The sequence below is a fragment of the Littorina saxatilis genome, linkage group LG9 (genome assembly GCF_037325665.1).
Source record: "Littorina saxatilis isolate snail1 linkage group LG9, US_GU_Lsax_2.0, whole genome shotgun sequence".
In the NCBI taxonomy this organism is placed as follows: domain Eukaryota; kingdom Metazoa; phylum Mollusca; class Gastropoda; order Littorinimorpha; family Littorinidae; genus Littorina; species Littorina saxatilis.
In genome coordinates this window covers 8,348,322-8,371,426 of record NC_090253.1, presented here as the reverse complement: position 1 = coordinate 8,371,426, position 23,105 = coordinate 8,348,322, and the positions used below count along the sequence as shown (strand labels likewise).

At 41.6% G+C, this 23,105-nt stretch overlaps 2 protein-coding genes across 2 annotated transcripts in view; both read left to right on the top strand.

The window, feature by feature from the left end:
* LOC138975199 (amyloid protein-binding protein 2-like) overlaps nucleotides 1–3,048 on the top strand; it is a 28,785-nt gene extending 25,737 nt beyond the window's left edge. Inside the window, exon 14 of the mRNA XM_070347856.1 lies at nucleotides 1,846–3,048. Within this exon, the coding sequence (XP_070203957.1) occupies nucleotides 1,846–2,072 (227 nt within the window). The 3' untranslated portion in view covers nucleotides 2,073–3,048. The remainder of the gene's footprint in view (nucleotides 1–1,845) is intronic.
* Nucleotides 3,049–14,406: 11,358 nt separating this feature from the next.
* On the top strand, nucleotides 14,407–22,685 carry LOC138975198 (uncharacterized). The gene is made up of 2 exons (XM_070347854.1): nucleotides 14,407–14,796; nucleotides 21,687–22,685. The coding sequence occupies exons 1-2, from the start codon at nucleotides 14,513–14,515 to the stop codon at nucleotides 21,844–21,846; spliced, it is 444 nt and encodes a 147-aa protein (XP_070203955.1). The 5' UTR covers nucleotides 14,407–14,512; the 3' UTR covers nucleotides 21,847–22,685.
* The last annotated feature ends 420 nt before the right edge of the window (nucleotides 22,686–23,105 follow it).

Here is a 23,105-nt window from a genome sequence, read left to right as displayed (position 1 = left end):
GGCAATGCTTTAGGCCACACAAGAAAAGTTGTATGTTTCTGGTAACATGGCTACAAAAAATAGGGTAGGTAGGTAGGTTTTTTTTGTTTTTTTGTTTTTTATTTTTTGGTCAGGGTAGAAAATAACTATACAGTGACGCAAAGAGACTGGACTTACTATACAAAGAGAAAGACAACACATTACAAAACAAATGAGACAAAAGGGATGCGGGGTTATCCCCCTTGTGTCGTCTGCCGTCTGTTACTTTCGTTTTGACGCCTTTTTTGAGTCACTTGAGAAAAAGTGACTCTATGTAATCGGTCAGTGTTAGTCTGTCCGGCCGGCCGGCCGGCCGGCCGTCCGTAGACACCACCTTAACGTTGGACTTTTCTCGGAAACTATCAAAGCGATCGGGCTCATATTTTGTTTAGTCGTGACCTCCAATGACCTCTACACTTTAACGATGGTTTCGTTGACCTTTGACCTTTTTCAAGGTCACAGGTCAGCGTCAAAGGAAAAATTAGACATTTTATATCTTTGACAAAGTTCATCGGATGTGATTGAAACTTTGTAGGATTATTCTTTACATCAAAGTATTTACATCTGTAGCCTTTTACGAACGTTATCAGAAAAACAAGGGAGATAACTAGCCTTTTCTGTTCGGCAACACACAACTTAACGTTGGGCTTTTCTCGGAAACTATAAAAGTGACCGGGCTCAAATTTTATGTGAACGTGACTCATTGTGTTGTGAATAGCAATTTCTTCCTGTCCATCTGATGCCTCATATAATATTCAGAACTGCGAAAGTGACTCGATCGAGCGTTTGCTCTTCTTGTTTGCCTTATTTTTTACAAATGCAATTTAAAAAAGTCTAGGGTCGGCGGGAAAAAGCTAGGTAGGGTCGGGTGACCAGAAACATACAACTTTTTTTTTTTGCCTTAGGCAAATGCCAAAAAATATATCCTCCATACAGTGTCTTGGGAAAGTTCACGGAAGTATGTGGATAGAATTAGTACAGATAGTAGATATTTATTCAGCTGTTGAGAGGGCATTCATGCTTGTGATCTGTGCAACAGTAAACTCATTGTAATCTTCCAATCTCCTGTACAGCAAAAGGGAAAGTAGTAAAGACAGCCGGTGTAAATCTGTGGACCCTCCCGATTCCCTCCCTTTTTATGGACGGGAGCTACCATAAGGCTGGCTGACAAGGTCACAGAAGCAAAAAAAGAAGTACAGTTGAACCCCCCTTTTAAGACACCCCCCTCCCCCCAAATTTGAACACCCCCCCCCCCCTCCTTCAGACTTTGATTTTTCAGATTTTCTGTTGTAAAAATGTGTAAATTACCCCCCTTTTTGAGATTTCCTCCTGACCTGGTGTTCTCCTCCTGACCTGGTGTTCTCCTCCTGACCTGGTGTTCTCAGATTTGTGGAGGTCTCAAAGGGGGTGTCCCACTGTAAACTGAGCAAACTCAATACAGACATCACACACCGAGGCGGGGAAATGGCTCAGTCAGTAGCGGCGCTGGCTTCAAAACCACTTGTCGCTATCAGTGTGGGTTCAATCCCCACGTTCGGCGAGGGATTTATTTCCCAGAGTCAACTTTGTGCAGACTCTCCTCAGTGTCTGAACACTCCCATTTACATACATGCATGCACACGATAAAAAACCCAAGTTCACAGCGAAAGGGCTTGGAAACATGAAATTATACACGCATGCAGGAAAAAGAAGGAAAAAAATGGGTAGCACCGTACTGTATGGCAGCTCGCTTTCCCTAGAGAGAAAGCAACCTGAATTTTCATGACCTCCCAGGACTATATAAATCTTATCCTTTATCCTTATCCACCTGTGTTTGATCCTCCACAGGCAAGGCATTGTTTGGCGAGGCGTACAGCGGCCTGGAGTACGACTACCGGGGCTTGCTGCGACTCTACCACAACACCGGTGCCACCGACCTTGCCCTTCACTTCAGCAACGTCCTGGCCGACTGGAACAACCTGCGCGACCAGACCAACGCCTCGCAGGTCAAACCCCTCGACTTTGACGTCAACGACTCCCTCGAGAACATTATCAGCAAGCACTTTTTGTCCTGATCTTTCTCTCTCTCCCTTGGCGATTGGGAGTGAGTGGGGGTGGGGGTAGACTTCAGGCCGGTGTCTGACATCTGAGAACATTATCAGAAAGCACTTCTTGTCCTGATCTCTCTCTCTGCCTTGAGGATTGGGAGTGAGTAGGGGTGGGGGTAAACGTCAGGACAGTGTTTTCATCCTCTCGCTCTGTCTGTGACATTGGAGATGATTATCAGTAAGAATTGTTTGTCCTGATCTCTCTCTCTCTCTCCCTTGGGGATGGGAGTGAGTGGGGATTGGGGGAAGACTTCAGGACAGTGATTTTATCTCTGTCTGTGACAGTGGAGAAAAATTATCAGCAAGCACTTTTTGTCCTGATCTCTCTCTCTCTCTCCCTTGGGAATGGGAGCGAGTGGGGATTGGGAGTGAGTGGGGGTGGGGGTAGACATCAGGACAGTGATTACATCTCTTCCTCTGTCTGTGACATTGGAGATGATTATTTGGGGAGGGAGTTGGGCCATGGGGTTAGGCGGAGCAGAATTGAGGGCAGGAATTTCGTCTCTCACTCTACCTGTGTTCAGAGACGGAAGTGATTTGGAAAACATTTATCTGCAAGCACTTCTTGTCCTGATTTTTTGTCCTCTCTCTACCGGATTTCTGGGGAGAGCGGGGGATAGTTTGGCATGGATGGAGAACTTAATCAGCAAGCGCTTCGCGCGCGTATTGATCAACTCTCTTGGAATAGGCATTGAGGCCGGTGATTATATCTTTCACTTTACCAGTTTGAGTTGGGGCAGCAGAATTTGGGAAGGGATGCCGTTTTCCTGATCACCTCTCTTCTCCCCTCTCTACCGGTGTTCTGGGGACAGGGAGTGAGATGGGGGAGAGGGGAAGGAGGGGGTGGGGAGCAGGGGTTGGAGCACTGGTTAGGTCTCTACTCTCGCTACCTGCATTATGGATTGGCATAACTACCCCCAACCCCCCCCCCCCCCCACCCCCCCGACCCCCCAACGCCCCTTTGTCCCTCTCTCTCTCTTGACCAGTGTTATGGGGATGGAAGTGAGTTAGGGTAAGGGGCAGGTAGAGGAGATTTTGGGGCAGTGTTTTCTTCTGTCCTCTCTTTGTCCGAGTGTTTGGAGTATGATGATGTAACTCTCCACCCCCCTCTCTTCTAGCGTTATAGGGGGAGGGGGGCGGACCGAGTGTGAATGTAGGGTTTTGGGATTAGTGTTGAGTGGTAATCACCTCCCCCTCTACCTCCATTTGGGAGGAGAGTCGATAAGGGAGGGACAGAGTTACTGTTCCTCATCAGGAACGAGTGTCTTGCTTCTCTCCCTTGGCCTGCATTCTGGGATGAGAGTCGGACTGTTTTTCGTCAAGGATGAGTAAAATTATGTGAGATGTTCGTTTCCTCATCTGCTGGAACAACAAGCGATCTTCGGAGAGAGGTACTGAGGGGAACTTGTATCTTGAAGAGCGAAGGTATACACTTGAAAATGTACGCTGCTTCGACTCCGTAAGTGGTGCCAGCCTGTTGGGACGACGTGTGGAGGAGATGAAAAAGGATATTCATGTTGTTAGAAACGCTACAAAGGGAAAGTCGACATGTTTCAAAAAGGGTGATTCAATTTATCATGAGACGGAGAAACTAGAGAATTCAAAACTTGTGTTGTGCATCTGCCCACCTAAAAACGATTTTCTGTTCCGTGACTGTCTGCTTCGGTGTACATGTGTTTGCTAGGTTTGCTGAGACAGTGTGCTGTTTGAAAAGACAAATTCTTTTGTATGAAGTGTCTTGTGTGTACATTGACATGTAATACTAATGTGGAGATTGGATGCAAGATTTTGGGTGTATTAGAAGAGATGTGAATTTTTCTGTTGGCTGCAGATTTTTAGACCAGTGCAAACATTCTTCTACCATTTGTTCATTGAACTATTCATGACAATGCTCCTTTAGACATTTCAACTGACTTTTGTTTAGATACTGCAGTCTTCATTCTCTTTTTGTTGTAGCAAATTATTGAAAGAGAATGATATCAAAATCTGTTTTAGTGTCTTTGGGTAGCATATTTGTAAGTGAATTTGAAATCGAATGACAACAGAACAATATCTAAATCTGTTTCTGTGTCTTTGGGTAATCGTCTGAAATCTTAGGACACAGAACAATACCTAAATCTCTTCTGTGTGTGTGTGGGTAGTGTTTTTCGAGCGGATCTGCTTTTTACCTGCAAAAAATCAGTGTGCAGGAAATTGCTTGAATCTTGACAAAGATGAGTTGTTATTGAAATCAAGAGAAAAGCATGTGTGAATGTGTTTTAGTTATAGGTTGGAAACACAAGTTGTTTTTCCTGAAAACATATGAGTAGCAACTCCGAAGTGTTTTGCGGAAGACTTGTGCTTTTTGTTACCAAATTAATGTGTAATATAGGAAAGTGACAGAACAATTCTGTGGGAATGATAAGAGATGTATGCTTTGTATTATGGTGTCATTTGGACTGGGCTGCATCTGCGGTCAGTGCTCATTTCTCAGATTGTTTGCTTTTCTGTTTGTCTTTCTAACTCTAAGCTATTGTTTGTTTTCTGTTTGTTTGTCTTACTCTAAGCTATTGTTTGTTTTTCTGTTTGTCTGTCTAACTCTAAAGCTATTGTTTGTTTTTCTGTTTGTCTGTCTAACTCTAAAGCTATTGTTTGTTTTTCTGTTTGTTTGTCTTACTCTAAGCTATTGTTTGTTTTTCTGTTTGTCTGTCTAACTCTAAACTATTGTTTGTTTTTCTGTTTGTCTGTCTAACTCTAAGCTATTGTTTGTTTTCTGTTTGTCCGTCTAACTCTAAGCTTTTGTTTGTTGGCTCACGTAAGTGTAGCCTATGCGATCGTAACTTTGTCTGTCTGTGCGTGCGTATGTGCGTGCGTGCGTGTGTATGTCTGTGGTAGAAACTCTAACATTTGAAGACGTCACATTACATTGACGTCACATTATGACGTAAGAGGGTTAGACGTCACGCGAAGGAAGTACTGAAAGTCTCGGTCATTATTATTTTGAGCTGGCCGAGACTAGTTGGCAGTCGTGTCCCTGTAAGTAGGCTACATGCAGACAGACAGATCTAGATCTAGTGTCTCGCTTTCTTGCACAGTTTCACCTATGCTCTTTCTGTGTGTGTGTGTGTGTGTGTGTGTGTGTGTGTGACGGAGTGATTGAGTTTGTGTTACTGTTTGTCGATTTCTTACGTGAGCCTTGATGGCTTCGCCTCTTGTTTTTCTGTTTATCTGTCTAACTCTAAAGCTATTGTTTGTTTTTCTGTTTGTTTGTCTAACTCAAAGCATTTGTTTGTTTTTCTGTTTGTCTGTCTAACTCTAAGCTATTGGCCATTAGATTTTGGTGCAGGCAGCATATTACTGAGTGCAGCAAAATGGCTTGACAGTTTCCCTTGTGCATCAGTGCGTGTAGTTTTATTTGCTGTATATATCGGATGATTTCTTGTGCGCGTAAATCTTTCTGTTGGAAGTAGTCTGGGGATGATGATTGATGTGAAACTGAAAGACTTGATTGTGTGATTGTGTGATGTTTTAATCTGGGTGGTTTTTTTTATGCAGGTTGCGAGGGGTTACATTTCCATCTTTTGTTTTCAATATTAAGTGGTATAATATCGGAAAGATCTTCGGATGGGGAGTGAATATGCTAATTAAGAAATGAGAGATTTTGTTTGAGTAGCTTGATCTTCCTTGCCAAAGGATGGTGGCTTTCTGTTGGTGCCATTATGTGTGCCGTTAGATCTGGCGTGGGAAAACGTGTCATCAGTGAGTTTGGTGTGTGCATCAAAACATGTGTGTTGTATACCACCAGTTTCATATCCAGAGCTGGACTCCCAAGTGTAAAGGCGATCGACAAGAAGAAGAAGAATGTGTTGTTTAGTTACAGTATGGTTATGTGTGTATATGTTGTAAAGTTAGCGTGTGGTTATGTGTGGGGAAATGCACATGTGGGCGGGACTGTCATCTTGATGTCGTACATTGAGGGAAGGTGGTTGGATGAATGCAGTGTTGTTTTCAGGCCTCGGTCTTCGGTCACTGGCGCATACTTTTGTTTTGATGTAACGATTTGTTTTGATTCCAGACCAACGGTTTGATGGTTTTGACAATGATGGTTTTGACACGAAAGAGGTCTTCTGAATAAGCAGGCTTTTGTAGCCAGGACATTATACGTTATTTGTCTTTTTGACCAAACTATGATATTTTACACAGATTGAAATAGTCGGTGTTCCCCCGAGACTGCTCCAGCAGTTGAGATGAACAATGACTGTCGAGATCTGAATCGAGTGTCATATTTTGGTCAAACATTCAAATAACATTCATGCTTCGATCCAGTTTAGTTGGTACTCATTCATTTTTGACGATTATACGCACAGAAACTTGCACTCTTTTGTAGTCTTTGCCAGGCACAGAAATGAGTTCTGACGTCACATGGCTCAAAGAAGAAAAATCCAATGTTGAATCGATATATTTGGACCTATACAAATATTCAGTCCTGGTCCAACTGACCTGTTGTCCTCTGAGTCTGGGAATAACACTGAATCTACTGGCCGTATAAAATTTCATCTCACACGGCATCACTGCAGAGCGCCTAGAACTGTACCCACGGAATATGCGCGATATAAGCGTCATTGATTGATTGATTGATTGATTGAATGTGTGGGTGGTCAGTGAATTTCTCCACATTGGAAGCTGGGATTTGATTGAGTGAAATTGAAGGCATTTGTTCGAGATGGTCTCGACGGGTTAAAATTGAGCGGTGGAAACTAACAAGAATGTCGGAGGTGAAGCCGATGGGACACATGTGAAAATAATTCAAAGAAAGCCGCTACCAGCTACCGTGGTTAACTGTTACTTGGTTGAAAGTTCCATATCTGCTCGGACTTGTTCTTGCTGATGTCATGCATTGTCGTTGATGTCTCAGTTTCAATTTCAACTTCTCTAGAGTGCTTTGTGAGACGACTACAGATTTGTGTTGCTGCATGAGGTCGATAGTTCTGGACCGCGCAGGAGATGATAGTTTTGTTCACAAGAGCAAGCATTAGTGTGGAAGTCCCGCAGTGGGGCACTGCGGTTATGAAATTAAAGGCCCCTCCTGTTTTTGGAACCGCAGGAGCTTTCAAGTTTGCTGTTAGGTAGATTTTTGGTTCCTCTTTCCTGTCATGCTCTCTTTTTCTTCATGAATTCTTTTCTTTTTTCTGCCTTCTTGCTCATTCACCTGTATTTTTTCCAAAAATCTCTTCTCTTGCCGCTTGTCTCGCGATTCATGTATAGTTTAATCTGTTAGTGTTCTGATGTAAGCCCGCAGTGGGGCACTGCGGTTATGAAATTAAAGGCCCCTCCTGTTTTTGGAACCGCAGGAGCTTTCTAGTTTGCTGTTAGGTAGATTTTTGGTTCCTCTTTCCTGTCATGCTCTTTTTCTTCATGAATTCTTTTCTTTTTTCTGCCTTCTTGCTCATTCACCTATATTTTTTCCAAAAATCTCTTCTCTTGCCGCTTGTCTCGCGATTCATGTATAGTTTAATCTGTTAGTGTTCTGATGTAAGTCCAGCAGTAGATAGGTTAAGCCTATTTTAACATACTGGAAACTGGTAATCTTCCAGTAGGTATTAATTTAGTTTTACTAAAGCCTGCTGGGACACAAGTAATGGGTTAGTGCATTTGTAAACAGGAATCGCTTGACAAGTGGCCCCCTTCATCCCCCCCTTCCTCGTCCTGATATGGCTCTGCGTAGTCGGCTGGACGTTAAACAACAAATAAACAAACAAACCAGCAGTAGATAGGTTAAGCCTATTTTAACATACTGGAAACTGGTAATCTTCCAGTAGGTATTAATTTAGTTTTACTAAAGCCTGCTGGGACACAAGTAATGGGTTAGTGCATTTGTAAACAGGAATCGCTTGACAAGTGGCCCCCTTCATCCCCCCCTTCCTCGTCCTGATATGGCTCTGCGTAGTCGGCTGGACGTTAAGCAACAAATAAACAAACAAACAATTAGTGTGGAAGGGATGTTTGTATGAGATGTGATAGAGAAGTACGTTCTTTCGGAGGCAGAGAAAAGGGGTGTTATGGGTGAAAGTCCTGTGTTCAAGAAAACGTGCCTTCAGTTTTTGTAATTTTGACTGTTACTTTATTAGGTGTTTTCCTCATTTTTTGCATCTGAAAGTAAAGTGTTGTGTTATTTAGACAAGAATTTTTTTTTACTGCAAGACAAAAAGGCTGCAATTGTTGTTCTTTTCATGTCCATCATTCACACCCTAGTGTCATTGCTATCTTACATGACAGTGTCTATGGGGGTGGGGGAGGGGGGGGGAGGAGGAGGGGGGGGGAGTACTGAAGGCCATAAGGATACATACATATGGAGCTCACAGGTATGCAGACCTGTTTACCCTTACTATTTTGGAGTAATTTATTACTATTTTTTAGGCTTTTTTGGGGAAAAATACTCAATTTGAGTCCAGACTACGATTTTCAAATGTGCTTCAAATTAGGTTTGTGTTGCTAAACCGGGTAGCTCAGGTGGTAGAGCACTGGACTTGTGATCGAAAGGTCGCTGGTTCGAATCCGTGCCGGGCCGGACACAGGTCAACCTTATGTGTAGACCCAGAGACGGTATCCATCTCCCACCCCCGTGTCACCACAGTGGCACGTAAAAGACCTCGGTCATTCTGCCATAAGTGCAGGTGGCTGATACCACCTGAACACACATACACTTGTGTATCTCATCTAAAGTCGGGTTAAAACCCGGGAACATGCCCCTAATGGCTTTGCCGTGAGGGCGTAAAACTTGAATTTCTCTCATGCATTGCAGTGTCTGGCATGGGTTCTGTGAGAAGTCTGACCTGGTCATTTAATTGTGTCATAGTCAGCATAATTGATCTTTGTTGATCGATCAATTTTTGGAGACACTTTTTGTTGAGCTGTTATGTAACTGTAAGTGTGTGTGTGTGAGTGTGTGATGCTTCTAATGCAATTTTTTTTTAGATTAGTTTTGCTCTAAGAAGAACAGGCGAAGGTGCATCACTGGTATCCACACAGTGAAACCCCCCATTTAAGACCTATACACATCTGAGAAAATCAGGTCTTAAAAAGGAGGGAGTCTTAAAAGGGGGGTAATTTTAGAGAGGTTATGAACAGAAAGTCTGAGAATACAGGGTCTTAACAAGAAGAGCAAACGCTCGATCGAGTCACTTTCGCAGTTCTGAATATTATATGAGGCATCAGATGGACAGGAAGAAATTGCTATTCACAACACAATGAGTCACGTTCACATAAAATTTGAGCCCGGTCACTTTTATAGTTTCCGAGAAAAGCCCAACGTTAAGTTGTGTGTTGCCGAACAGAAAAGGCTAGTTATCTCCCTTGTTTTTCTGATAACGTTCGTAAAAGGCTACAGATGTAAATACTTTGATGTAAAGAATAATCCTACAAAGTTTCAATCACATCCGATGAACTTTGTCAAAGATATAAAATGTCTAATTTTTCCTTTGACGCTGACCTGTGACCTTGAAAAAGGTCAAAGAAACCATCGTTAAAGTGTAGAGGTCATTGGAGGTCACGACTAAACAAAATATGAGCCCGATCGCTTTGATAGTTTCCGAGAAAAGTCCAACGTTAAGGTGGTGTCTACGGACGGCCGGCCGGCCGGCCGGACAGACTAACACTGACCGATTACATAGTCACTTTTTCTCAAGTGACTCAAAAAGGAGGGAGTCTTAAAAGGGGGGTAATTTTAGAGAGGTTATGAACAGAAAGTCTGAGAATACAGGGTCTTAAAAAGGAGGGAGTCTTAAATTGGGGGGTCTTAAAAGGGGGGTTCACTTCCTGACACTTTATTTTCCTTTTTGTTCCCCCTTTCCTTTGAGTTGGGTTTTGTTGATGAATTTATGACAGAAGATCATATTTGGCATTACATGTACATGATTGTATCCTTTTTTCATCCACGGATTTCCGCAGTGGGGCACTGCGGTTATGAAATTAAAGGCCCCTCCTGTTTTTGGAACCGCAGGAGCTTTCTAGTTTGCTGTTAGGTAGATTTTTGGTTCCTCTTTCCTGTCATGCTCTCTTTTTCTTCATGAATTCTTTTCTTTTTTCTGCCTTCTTGCTCATTCACCTGTATTTTTTCCAAAAATCTCTTCTCTTGCCGCTTGTCTCGCGATTCATGTATAGTTTAATCTGTTAGTGTTCTGATGTAAGTCCAGCAGTAGATAGGTTAAGCCTATTTTAACATACTGGAAACTGGTAATCTTCCAGTAGGTATTAATTTAGTTTTACTAAAGCCTGCTGGGACACAAGTAATGGGTTAGTGCATTTGTAAACAGGAATCGCTTGACAAGTGGCCCCCTTCATCCCCCCCTTCCTCGTCCTGATATGGCTCTGCGTAGTCGGCTGGACGTTAAGCAACAAATAAACAAACAAACAAAATCCAAGGATTTTTTTTTAAAGGGGGGGGGGGGGGGGGGGGGGGGGGTAAAAAAATTATATTAACTTAATTAAGGAATGAGAGCAATTATGTTTTTCTCTACTAGTTTTAATTGTTGTCTCTCCTTTATTCTGCTTCAGTAGACCTGAACTGTTGTGAACATGGTATGCTCACACATACACACACACACACACACATTCTGTCTGTGTACTGTTTTTCGTATCTTTGTTCATTTTTTAAATATTTTTTTCGTTTCTCTTCCATTGAGTTTCTTTTGTTGAATGATTGACAAGACATACTGCATACATGATCATAATTAATCTGCATGTGATATTTTAGTTGACCGACTGTCTTTAATTGTGATTGATGCTTTTGAAGTACATATTGTATGCATCAGTGATTTTGTTTGTTGTTTTGTTTTGCCAGTCGGATGATATTCTGTGTACAGGTCCTTGCCATAAGAATAATTTAACATCGTGTTATAGTTATGCTGTCGTTGCTCCGTCTAAGTCTGCTACAGAGTACAATGCATGATGTTGCATTTCTGTTGAATTGTATGTCTGTGTGATTTGGTGAGTGTGAGCTGTGTTAATTTCTGATGAATGAGTACCGGTACGTGTATTTATGATAATTTTTTGTCTCCTGGATGTGAATTTAAGGAATGAAAAACATGGTTTGTTTTTTGAAACCTAGTCAGTCATTTCATGTGTGCCCCTTGTCAGACGACAAACTGGTTTACTCTGGAAAGGACTGATGAGTGATTGCAATATGTACCTGTGCACTTTGGCTGCGTTTGGCAGCGATTCGCTGCTGTTCCATTTTTTAGCTTTGCGTGTTAGGTGATGTGTGTGTGCTTGATAGAGTGTTGTGTGTTAGCGTTTGATTTGTAATTTGAGACAGAGAGGAAGAGGGAGAGAAAGCATGTTTTTCTTACAGAGAAAAGAAGCATGCGAGTGTGTATGCATATATATGTGTGTGTGTGTGTGAGATATATATATATATGTATATATATAGAGAGAGAGAGTGAGTGAGTACATGTCTGTGTGTAAAAGATTATGAGGTGGTTCATGTGTGGTTTGTATGAGCAAGAGAGAAAGGAAGAATATGTATGTAAAGCTGCTGTGTTTTGGGAAAATCTCTAGAATAAAAGGAGTAACAGTTTTTAATTGTTTGTTTATTTGTGAGCAGCTTGACACTTCTTTCTTCTCTGTATCAATCCGTTTTGCTTTCAGTTTGTGTGTAACTAGACTGTTACAAACAACTAAAAATACTTTATTATGGCAGAGTTTTTTGAAGGGTCAACAAAAGTTCTAGGGTGGGTCAGGGGATCGCAAACATTGATGTGGTTTTTTGCTTGGCCTAAAGATTCCAGGACACACAATAAGTAAATCAAAAGTACAGTACATCAAGAAAATCAGGTCATGAGAGCTTCATATTCACATCACATTCTATCATAAAAACATGCCTTCACTGCACATGTCACCCACATTCAGTACACTCCATTCAAATCACATTCTGTCCTAAAAACATGCCTTCACTGCACATGTCACCCACATTCACTACACTCCATTCAAATCACATTCTGTCCTAAAAACACACCTTCACTGCATATATCTTATCACTCACATCACCCCCCCACACACACACACACACACACACACACATCCCCCCAGTTAGGCTGTCTGGTTAGCCCGGCAAACAGGCTAGGAATAGGATCTTGGAACATCTAAAATTACCTTATAAGAGCAGGCTACATTTAACTTCGCAATAATTAGCACACACAGGCGCCTGTGTAAGTGAAATGCATTCCAAACATGTCAAATACTATGAAAGTCTTTGTTTTTCAACCTTCAGCACAATTTTCAGGCAGCCAGGGCCCAACAAAACGGTGCTGACTAATCGTAATTATCGAGAAGGTGATCTGTTTGGATTTAATTAATGACTTGTCCGTTACATCTGTTGGTTGCACTATGGAAACGCAGGGTCACGGCAAACACAGAAATCCGGCTTCGTGGGGTTTCCCGGTGGCTCACTGAGTGACGCAAATCGTCACCACAGAGCTCAGAGATGAAGAAGATCCGCTGAGCTAGCGACGAAGACACGGAAGGAGTGTGACGATGTTGACTAGTGAGTGAGAGTGAGTGAGTGAGTGAGTGAGAGAGAGAGAAGAGCACAACAAAATAGGGTGGCAAATCCTTCAAAACCAATCAAACACTTTGTTTTGGTCAGTGACCGATTCAGTCTTACACCGATATTGTGAATGCTTTTGTCTGCTTCTGTGTTCTTTTGCAGCAAAGCTAACAATACATTCCTAAAAAACAAACAAAAACAAATCCGCTCGTCTTCGACCATCCCCGTTTTAACATTTTTTGTGTGCAATTTAGACATGATCGAGTGGTTTTGCTCCTCTATACGACTCTTAGTCTTACAGATTTCGACAGTCGCGTTTGGCCCCTCGACAAGCCGCTTTGTTAATCCAGGCTACACAAGACGTGTGCCTGTGTGTCTGCTGAACAAATTTTGTTCTTGCTCTGATCGAAGATGAAACCCTCGACCACAGTTCGATTACTGCTGCGTCCCATGTCACTGGCAGTGACTGCACAGTAACTAAGTGTAATGGCGGAGTGACACCGGGGCGCGCCCCTCTGGTACCACTCAAAAATACTAAAAAGCGGTGCCATGTCGATTAAGTCACCGAAAGATCATTGTTGTCGTTTGGAGCCCTCTTCGGCCATGGCTACAACTTTGGAGAGAAAGAATGTGAGTCATGCGTCGTGCTCTTTGCTGCCATATATGGGCAGTCAACTCACGGCTTCTGTGTCCTGCTTTACAGTGGTTAGCTGTCTTACACCGTGTGAAAACCGGTTCCTGGGCACTATATCGTGCAAATAACCACATTTTAGCTGTTGTTATACTCACACTATCTCAGTTCGAACAAAGATCTTGTATGCTACGCTAAGAGCGTAGCATACAAGATCTTTGGTTCGAATCAATTTCCATCTAATTCTGTACGCATGAGCTGGAAAAGACTTGGGGTGTAGACGTACATGCACTTTTTGAAAAAAGGATTGTTCTGCAGTGTCGCTAAAAATACTTTTCATGCACTCAATCTCAACTGCAAGTAACAGTTACTGTCCGCTGAACGTGACCGTATCGGCATTGGCACTAACAAGGGTCGAATATCCCCCAAATCAGGCCTTACAAAATAAGCCATTATTTCCCGAATTTAGACATTATTTCTTTAAAGGCCTTATTTTAAAACAAAGCCTTATTTCAATACAAGGCCTTTCAAGAAATAAGGCCTTATTTTGTAAGGTCATATAGAGGGCCTTCAAAAAAACCGGCCTCATTTTTTAAGGCCTTAGTTTTCAAGGCATTCGTTTTTTAGGGGCTAAGGATATGACTGACCGGCAGTACAACTGCACATCATTAACTACCCCCTGTCCGCCTCTCAGTCGGCGTCTGCTGCGTGACCGGGCGCCGGCGACTGGTTGCAAGACCTTGTGTGTGTGTGTGTGTAAACCCAGAGTAAACATGACTAGTAAACAAAAATCAAAACATCTGTTGTCATCAATACGTTCCAAATAAAGAGGAAAATGCGTATTTTGCAAAGCTTGTCGAAAGCAGCAACACACGTGAACATAAAGCTGCGTGCCTTTATCCGCGCAAGGCTGCTCGCACGGTATAGTGCGAATAGTCTGCCCCGATTACAGTGTTTGCAGCCCACTTAGAACTCGAAAGGGATTTTGGATTTAAAAGTGATGATGAATTCAACTCAGTCTTTTACTCGTATTTTCATTGCTTTTCTTTCCAAGAATTATTGTATGAACAATGTGCATAATAAATGGTGACGCATCTGTATTTTTTCACTTTTTCTTTGAAAATATATTGTATTTACTGAACCGGAACACCCCTTCGCACACTGTCGCCATTTTGAAGGCTCCTTTTGTCCACACTTCTTGAGTTCTTCTCTGCACACTTCTTCACCGCGGACGATTTCAACCTAACCGGCATCATGAGTAGTGGAATGGACGTCGATTCTGAGGCGGTGACTCTTTATCAGGAGATGAAGAGTAATAAGAATACGTACAGATGTATACTCTTCAAAGTCTCCGACGACAAGAAAAAAATTGAGGTTGACAGAATTGTGAAGTACGACCAGGATAAAGACCAGGAGACGGAATACAATGAGATCATCAAGTCGCTTCCCCCCCTTGAGGGTCGCTACATCGTGTGGGACTTGAAAGTACCTAACCCCAAAAGTGGCAAGGACATGGACAAACTGGCTTTCATGAGCTGGTGAGTGAAAGTTTCCACATAGATAGATTCTATTCTGTTCCGCATGCCGACACTTGACAGTCTCGGCCGAAGAAGCACGCTCACTTCCGGGTAGTGGACCTGGTCTGAGGTGCACGACAAAGTTACCACCCAAACGGGAGCCACCCGCAGTGATGGATTGGTTGAAACTGAGATGTGTTGTGATTTCAACGGATCAGAACCCGCGGTTTGTTCTCTCCCGTTCAGTTGGCACCCACTTTCGGTTCATGCACCTTAGCCCTGGTCAGCTACCAGCAACAATAACATCTCAACCCTCACATGTACTCTAAGTGCACGTGCAAAACGGAGATGCATCTGGCGGTAATCACATCAACCTGCATTGTTCATTCTGAATTTAAACTTTGAAGGTAGTGTCGATATTCGTGGTTTGTCCCGAAAATAAAAGTGCGATGAAGCTAGTTTCTAAATTAACATGAAATATCCCACACCACGATCTTAATGAGTGGAGTATTGCGTCCACGATTCCAACAGCAGTACTGGAGGGGGGAGGGGATAGTCAGTATGGAGTTAATGAGAGATGTACAAGATGACTTCCTACCGATAGCCACGTGTTTGTCACTGTCACAGTGTCAGTGTCAAGCAGTTTAAAATTCGCGAGCATGTATTCAAACTGGAAATACCTCATAACTAGCAAATCAGAGCCTGGTTGATGTCCTCCCCATAGCTGCAAGTATGATTGACTAGCTGTACCCTTTTCAAAACATCGTTAGTAATGTCGTGGAACCAACCTTGACAAATGTTTTTTCTTGAGTATGTCAGAATTTACGCTTTTAACATGTATTTTGTCACACACACAAACACACACGCCCATTGCAGCACACATACAAAAAACAAACATACGCACGCTTGCGTGCACGTACACACACGTTTACTCGCACTTGCGCCTGTGCCTTTTAAGACTCGGACGCCTGCAGCCAGTTTCAAGCAGTAAAACGATTATTTTTGATTTGGTCTAAAAGATTGATAACCCCTATAGGTAGAATAGCAGTTTTGAAATCCTTAATATTGTCCAAGCTTGTATACTTGTGGATGTTGTTGCCAAACCCTCCAGACAAGTTTATAAATGATTTACAGACTATGATTTTTGACTTTGTGTGGAATCGAAAACGTGATCGGATAAGTAGAAATATTGTAGTTAAAAGTGTTAAGGATGGTGGCCTTGATGTTCCTCACGTTAAGACTTATATGTTAGCCCTGAAATTGACTTGGATAAAAAAGTTGAGGTTTACGGTCCACAAATGGAAAGTTATAACAACTGTTTTATATCCCGATGTGGACAACATTGATGTAAGTGGTCCTAGTCTTTATAGCGGTAAACAACATAGTAATAGCTTTTGGAAGGATGTGTTTAATGTTTATGAACAGTTTCGATATAAAATAGATCTAGAAACCTCCAAAGAAATATTAGCAGAACCACTTTTCTTCAATAATAATATAAAGATTGGGAAGAAGACTTGTTTTTTTCAGAATTGGTTTGATAACAACATTTATTTCATTGGTCAGTTGGTTAATGACAATGGAAGTTTTTATACCTATAACGAGTTCTGTGAAAAGTATCATATCAGAACCAATTTTTTGAGTTATTTAGGATGCGTGGGAGCAATTAAAAAATACATAAAAACGTTTAATATTGTTTTGGAGAATAATAGTATGATTGATAGTAATAAATCAGTGTCAGTCATTCACTCCCAAATAAAAGGAGCAAAAGTGTATTATGAAAAATTACTACAGGATGGAAAGCGTCCAAATTGTTGTACAAAATGGGAAGATAAACTAGAAGGTGATATTGATTGGAAATTATGCTTTAAATATGTAACGAAAATTTCTGAAGTAAAACTTAAATGGTTTCAAATTCGAGTATTACATAGGATTTTAGCAACAAATGTGATATTAAAACAATTGGGAGTAGTAGAAGACGTGATGTGCCATTTATGCCGAGACGAGAGGGATAGTATTCAACATTGTTTGTGGGCATGTCAGTATGTACAGTCATTTTGGAATGATTTGTTAAACTATGTTAAAAATGAATGTCACAATGTTGAGAACATATTTTTTAGTGAAAAGTTTATTTTGTTTGGTATTGATACATATTTCAAAAGTAGTACAGTTTTTGATTTTATAATATTAAATGCCAAATTTTTTATTTACAAGTGTAAGTATGCAAAAGCTGTTCCTACAATGGCTGCATTTAAAAGAGATCTGAGAAAAAGGTATTTGGTAGAAGAATATTTAAGTAAACTTAATTTTACATATAATACATTTCTCCTGGAGTGGTACCCATTTAAACCTCTGATATTGTCAAATGATTGATTGTCTTTCTGATTGAGCTGGTAAGGATGAAATTTGGTTTTTGGAGGTAATAGGAGGTTAAAGATATTTCTCAGTTTAGACTCGAACACAAACATTGTCTGTTTATTTTGCAACAGCTAAACGGGGAACAGGACTTGGTGTTTTACAAAATTATCAAATAGAAACATAAAAAAAGAGACGTTTACATAATTTATAAATGTATTGAATATGGGCTGTGTGATTGTATGCTTTATCGTGTTTTTCCGTTTTGTTTTGTTGTTGCCTCTTTTTTTCTTTGTCTTTGTTGGAGATGCATAGTTTTGTATGGTTGATGTTATTTGATGTTGCTGTGTGATGTTGATGTCGTGTACCAAAAAGAAATAAAAACGTGTTAAAAAAAAAAAAAAAAAAAAAAAAAAAAAAGACTCGGACGCCTGCAGCCATTAAGTTAAGAGACCGACTGTATATTGTGTTATTGTATTTGTCAGACTTGATTGTACCAAGTCCCTACACATGTTGTAATGCGCTTAGAGCCAAATATTTTTGGTTTTTGTAAGGGATAGGCGCAATATAAATAAACTTTATTATTATTATTATTATTATTATTTACAAAAAAATCGGCCCCCAGACCACTACAGGAATTACATAGTCATAAGGTTGGCAGCCATGCCATGATCATAAGAATGCTGTAGGAAACAGTCGAGCAAGTGTTTTCTGCTTGTTCGGGAATGGGCAGAAGAATTCTGAGCGCATTTTTGTTTTTTAAAGGCATATGTACGCGCTCCCGTGTTTACAAAGTGTAGTTTGCCCATAATCGATGTCAAACGCACCATAAGACCATGTAATGACGATATGTCGCCATGTGCGGACCATATACATGCATTACAGCTTGTTCTAGCCTCTGAAAAAGTGAGGATGTCAACAAAGACGCGGAGTTATTTCCCTTGCGTCAACGTTCCCTCTGTTGGCAAATCTATAAATAGGACGATCTAGATCAAAATAAAAATTCAAATATCTCAACATTTAAGGGGTCCTAGACCACAATATCTTGCAGGGAACTTAATTTAGCATGTCTCCAGCTGTTGGTAAAGCAATTAGCGTGTATAGTCATCGAGTACATATGGCTTTAAACAATCCTTCAGTTTCGAGACCGCACTTTATTTTAATTGCAATGCATCGCAGGCGAAAAAGCCCTTGCGGCCGAAATCGAGTTGACTGTGGAAAACAAACACTGAATTTTTGAGTACGTGTAGAACTTTATAATGATAATAATAAATCATTTTTTTATAGTGCAAGTCTCCATAAGGCCAAAAAAAAAAAAATTTCTGTTTCTGGTAACATGGCTTAAAAAAATAGGGTCGGTAGGTCGGGATTTTTTTTTTTTTTTTTTTTTTTTTTTTTTTTTTACCCCCAAATGTAGACCAATAAAACTAACTTTAAAAATCGCGCAAAGAGACTGGATTCACTATACATAGAGACAAGACACTCAACACATTTACAAATCGTCAGCGGACTTTCGTTTTCACACGTTTTTGTTGTTTATTTTCTCACCCTGTCCTTTACCACCACCAACAAAACCAAAATTTTGGAGTTAGGAAAAAAAAAGTTTAGGGTCGGCGCCGAAATTTAGGGTCGGTCGGGTGACCAGAAACAGACAAATTTTTTTTTGGGCCTAATGGCAACTTAAACTAACATAGCAATAAGACTAAGCACAGTCAACGACAGCACTCACGCACACAAATCACTGGAGAAAAATGCATGAATGTGTGCTTACATTACAATGAGAATGCATTGTATAATTTATAAACTCCCCCCACACACAAACACAACATACTAAATGCAGGGATTGCGCTAGGATTTTTCAAATTGCTTACGCAATGTCGGCCAAAAAACACGTAAAGCAGAACCGATTTTGCGTCACACTATAACACAGTTAAATCATGTCAAAAGCTGCATTTCACTCACCTATTTCCGACGCTCACATCGGCTCTGGAATTCGCGGCAAGCCCTGTCTACAACGTCCGCACTTTGGCTCACGGCCGGCCCCTCCATGGCGATACGCATCAGAGTGTCAACTCGTGCGCGTGGGCTATAGTCTGATTCAGTATTGGGATGTGCTGCTGAGCATGCCGTTTTGAATAGAAGTTGTTTTGCGTACGCGTTACGCATAATAATAATAATAATAACAATAATAATAAATAACTTTTCTATAGCGCGAGTCCCATCAATTGGCTCCAGGCGCTTTACAAATTCATTATAGAATAAACTAGCACAAATCAACAAGCATACAAAGCATACATTTAACTGAGACATAACACCATAAGCGGCGGGAAAATGCGTGGGCGGATTTTAAAACGCGTCAAATACGCAAAAAAAAACATGCGTTAACACGATCCCTGTAAATGTACTGTACAAACAGAAGCTGAAACAGACTAGCTGGAAAAACCAAGGACATACAGGCTCAGAAGAGATGTTTTCAGATGGGTTTTGAAAGATGGTGCAGAGGGAGACCCTGAGACAAACTGGGCGGGATTGTGTACATGTATTGTTATTGGTCATTGACACATATTTTTACGATCCAACACATTTGTTCTATTCCTGTCCGTCTGATAGTTTTGATATGTAGGACTAGGAGGTCTTCTGGTAGAAGGATATATCAATGCTCCCAGACTCAAGTGGACAATAGGTCAGGTGAGGTAGACCTGGATTGAAAATCTGCATGTGATGTATAGGTCCAAGTGATGAGGGAAACATTATTCTGTCAGAAGACTGCCTACATGGCACAACTATCGGACAGGAGACAGAACAAAACAATGTGTCAGATGAAAAAGGTATGTGACAATTACAGAAGACAGGGGCCTGCGAACAACTCTGCGATAGTTTTGTAGCCAGGACTTTGGGACTTGGACCGAGATACCGACGCATATTTTCAATCCAGTCCGAACTGACCTATTGTCCTTCGAGTCTGAGAGTAAGAGTCTTATTTTTTGGGGGTGCAGTGTTTGATATTGATATTGAACCTTTCGTTTGTGTCTTTGTTCAGATACAAACCTGTCATGTTTCTTTCTTTGTTGTCATTGTCAAGCTCACGAGGACTTGTTTGTGTTTCAGGTGCCCAGACGATGGCCTGTTCAGATACAAACCCGTCATGTTTCTTTCTTTGTTGTCATTGTCAAGCTCACAAAGACTTGTTTGCGTTGCAGGTGCCCAGACGGCCTATTCAGATACAAGCCTGTCATGTTTCTTTGTTGTCAAGCTCACGAAGACTTGTTTGTGTTGCAGGTGCCCAGACGATGGCCTGTTCAGATACAAGCCTGTCATGTTTCTTTCTTTGTTGTCAAGCTCACAAAGACTTGTTTGTGTTTCAGGTGCCCAGACGATGGCCTGTTCAGATACAAACCCGTCATGTTTCTTTCTTTGTTGTCAAGCTCACGAAGACTTGTTTGCGTTGCAGGTGCCCAGACGATGGCCTGTTCAGATACAAACCCGTCATGTTTCTTTCTTTGTTGTCAAGCTCACGAGGACTTGTTTGTGATGCAGGTGCCCAGACGATGGCCTGTTCAGATACAAGCCTGTCATGTTTCTTTCTTTGTTGTCAAGCTCACGAAGACTTGTTTGTGATGCAGGTGCCCAGACGATGGCCTGTTCAGATACAAGCCTGTCATGTTTCTTTCTTTGTTGTCAAGCTCACGAAGACTTGTTTGTGTTGAAGGTGCCCAGACGATGGCCTGTTCAGATACAAGCCTGTCATGTTTCTTTCTTTGTTGTCAAGCTCACAAAGACTTGTTTGTGGTGCAGGTGCCCAGACGATGACCTGTTCAGATACAAGCCTGTCATGTTTCTTTCTTTGTTGTCAAGCTCACGAAGACTTGTTTGCGTTGCAGGTGCCCAGACGATGGCCTGTTCAGATACAAGCCTGTCATGGTTTTTTCTCTGTTGTCAAGCTCACGAAGACTTGTTTGTGATGCAGGTGCCCAGACGATGACCTGTTCAGATACAAGCCTGTCATGTTTCTTTCTTTGTTGTCAAGCTCACGAAGACTTGTTTGTGATGCAGGTGCCCAGACGATGGCCTGTTCAGATACAAGCCTGTCATGTTTCTTTCTTTGTTGTCAAGCTTACGAAGACTTGTTTGTGTTGCAGATGCCCAGACGGCCTGTTCAGATACAAGCCTGTCATGTTTCTTTCTTTGTTGTCAAGCTCACGAAGACTTGTTTGTGTTGCAGATGCCCAGACGGCCTGTTCAGATACAAGCCTGTCATGTTTCTTTCTTTGTTGTCAAGCTCACGAAGACTTGTTTGTGGTGCAGGTGCCCAGACGGCCTGTTCAGATACAAGCCTGTCATGTTTCTTTCTTTGTTGTCAAGCTCACAAAGACTTGTTTGCGTTGCAGGTGCCCAGACGATGTCCTGTTCAGATACAAGCCTGTCATGTTTCTTTCTTTGTTGTCAAGCTCACGAAGACTTGTTTGTGATGCAGGTGCCCAGACGATGGCCTGTTCAGATACAAGCCTGTCATGTTTCTTTCTTTGTTGTCAAGCTCACGAAGACTTGTTTGTGTGTAGGTGCCCAGACGATGGCCCCATCAGCGGCAAGATGATCTTCGCCTCCTCAAAAGACGGCCTCAAGAAGAAGTTACAGGGCATCAGCACTTGCGTCGACTGTTCCGACCTGGATGACACCCAATACAAAGCAGTCTGCTCCAAGATCGCCCATGGCCATTGATGAGCCCCATCCCAACCACTTTACGTCTCTGTATTTCTGTGCTCAATGCCTCACGTGGAAAGTGGGAGGGGATGCGTAGTGATGAAGTAGTAATACCGTGCAACATCTGATCAAAGTGCGGTGTGGAAAGGCGGTCGGTCCCCCGCCCTTAAAACCCTTTCCCCCCCCCTCCCCCCCCCCCCCCACCCCCTATTCGAAAGCGCGTTTACTTGCAGCGAATGACACTATTTTCCATGCTACGCATGCAGTCTTTGAGTGTGGCGCGTGCATGTGTGTGTGTGGTTTTTCAAGTTTTTTTTAAAATTTAATATTTTTTTTCTGGAGGTGAAGAATATTTCCATTCCTGTTTTGTTGATCTTCATTTTTTGGGGTTTTGTTATGATCTTTGTTGAGTAATGTATAATTACACTTTAAAAAGAAAAGGTTTATTTTTTTTGTTTCACTGTTGATGGATGGTGAACACCCTTTGTTCAATCCAGATAGGAGAGTCCATATGATTTCCATACTTCCAACGTAAATACCCTGTTTTATGGCATGTTGTTATTCCTGCATTGTAATTCCTCTGTTCCAAGCTATCCTCCAAGTTCCGTATTGCCAAGTATACAGAACTTACAGAAAAAACCTATTTTATACTGAAAAGTTTATTCTCAGATTTTGTTTTCTTTTGTTCTGCTCTTTTTTTTCCATTTGTAATTGTATCAATATGATTATGAAATTATGATGCTCATTACAGCTGTTGCTTATCTTTCGTTCTTCCTTTTGACACTATAAACTATTTTGCAAATTTTTTTTTTCAATAGAAGAAATAAAACACTGAATGGTGTCAGATTAAGAACAAATTTGCTGGTGTTCATGTGTATTTTATGTTATGGTTCTCAGTATTGTTAAGACAACAACATCGTGTGTGAAATGGAAACTGCAGTATAAAATTAAATAGATTTGGAGGTGCTTGCGGTAACAAGTTCGTAGTAACTGCGAGAAGTGTTTTGCGCTTGGGTGAGCAAAGCCAAAATTGGGTTGGAATTGGTCGCAGGGTCAGATTTGTTAATATAGCAGATCTCAAATTCGTGTGCGACTTCATGGCTGGTTCTCACCCCAGTGGGATGGGACCCAGTTTCCGCTTTGTGCACTCCAGCCCAGGAGTCAAGTTGTAGCAGTAGTGGCCTAAAGTTTTCGAATGTAGAATAAACATGGATACTCTACCTGAAGGCTTCATCATTTGACCTTCACCATGTTTCCAGGTTCTTTGACCACCCAGA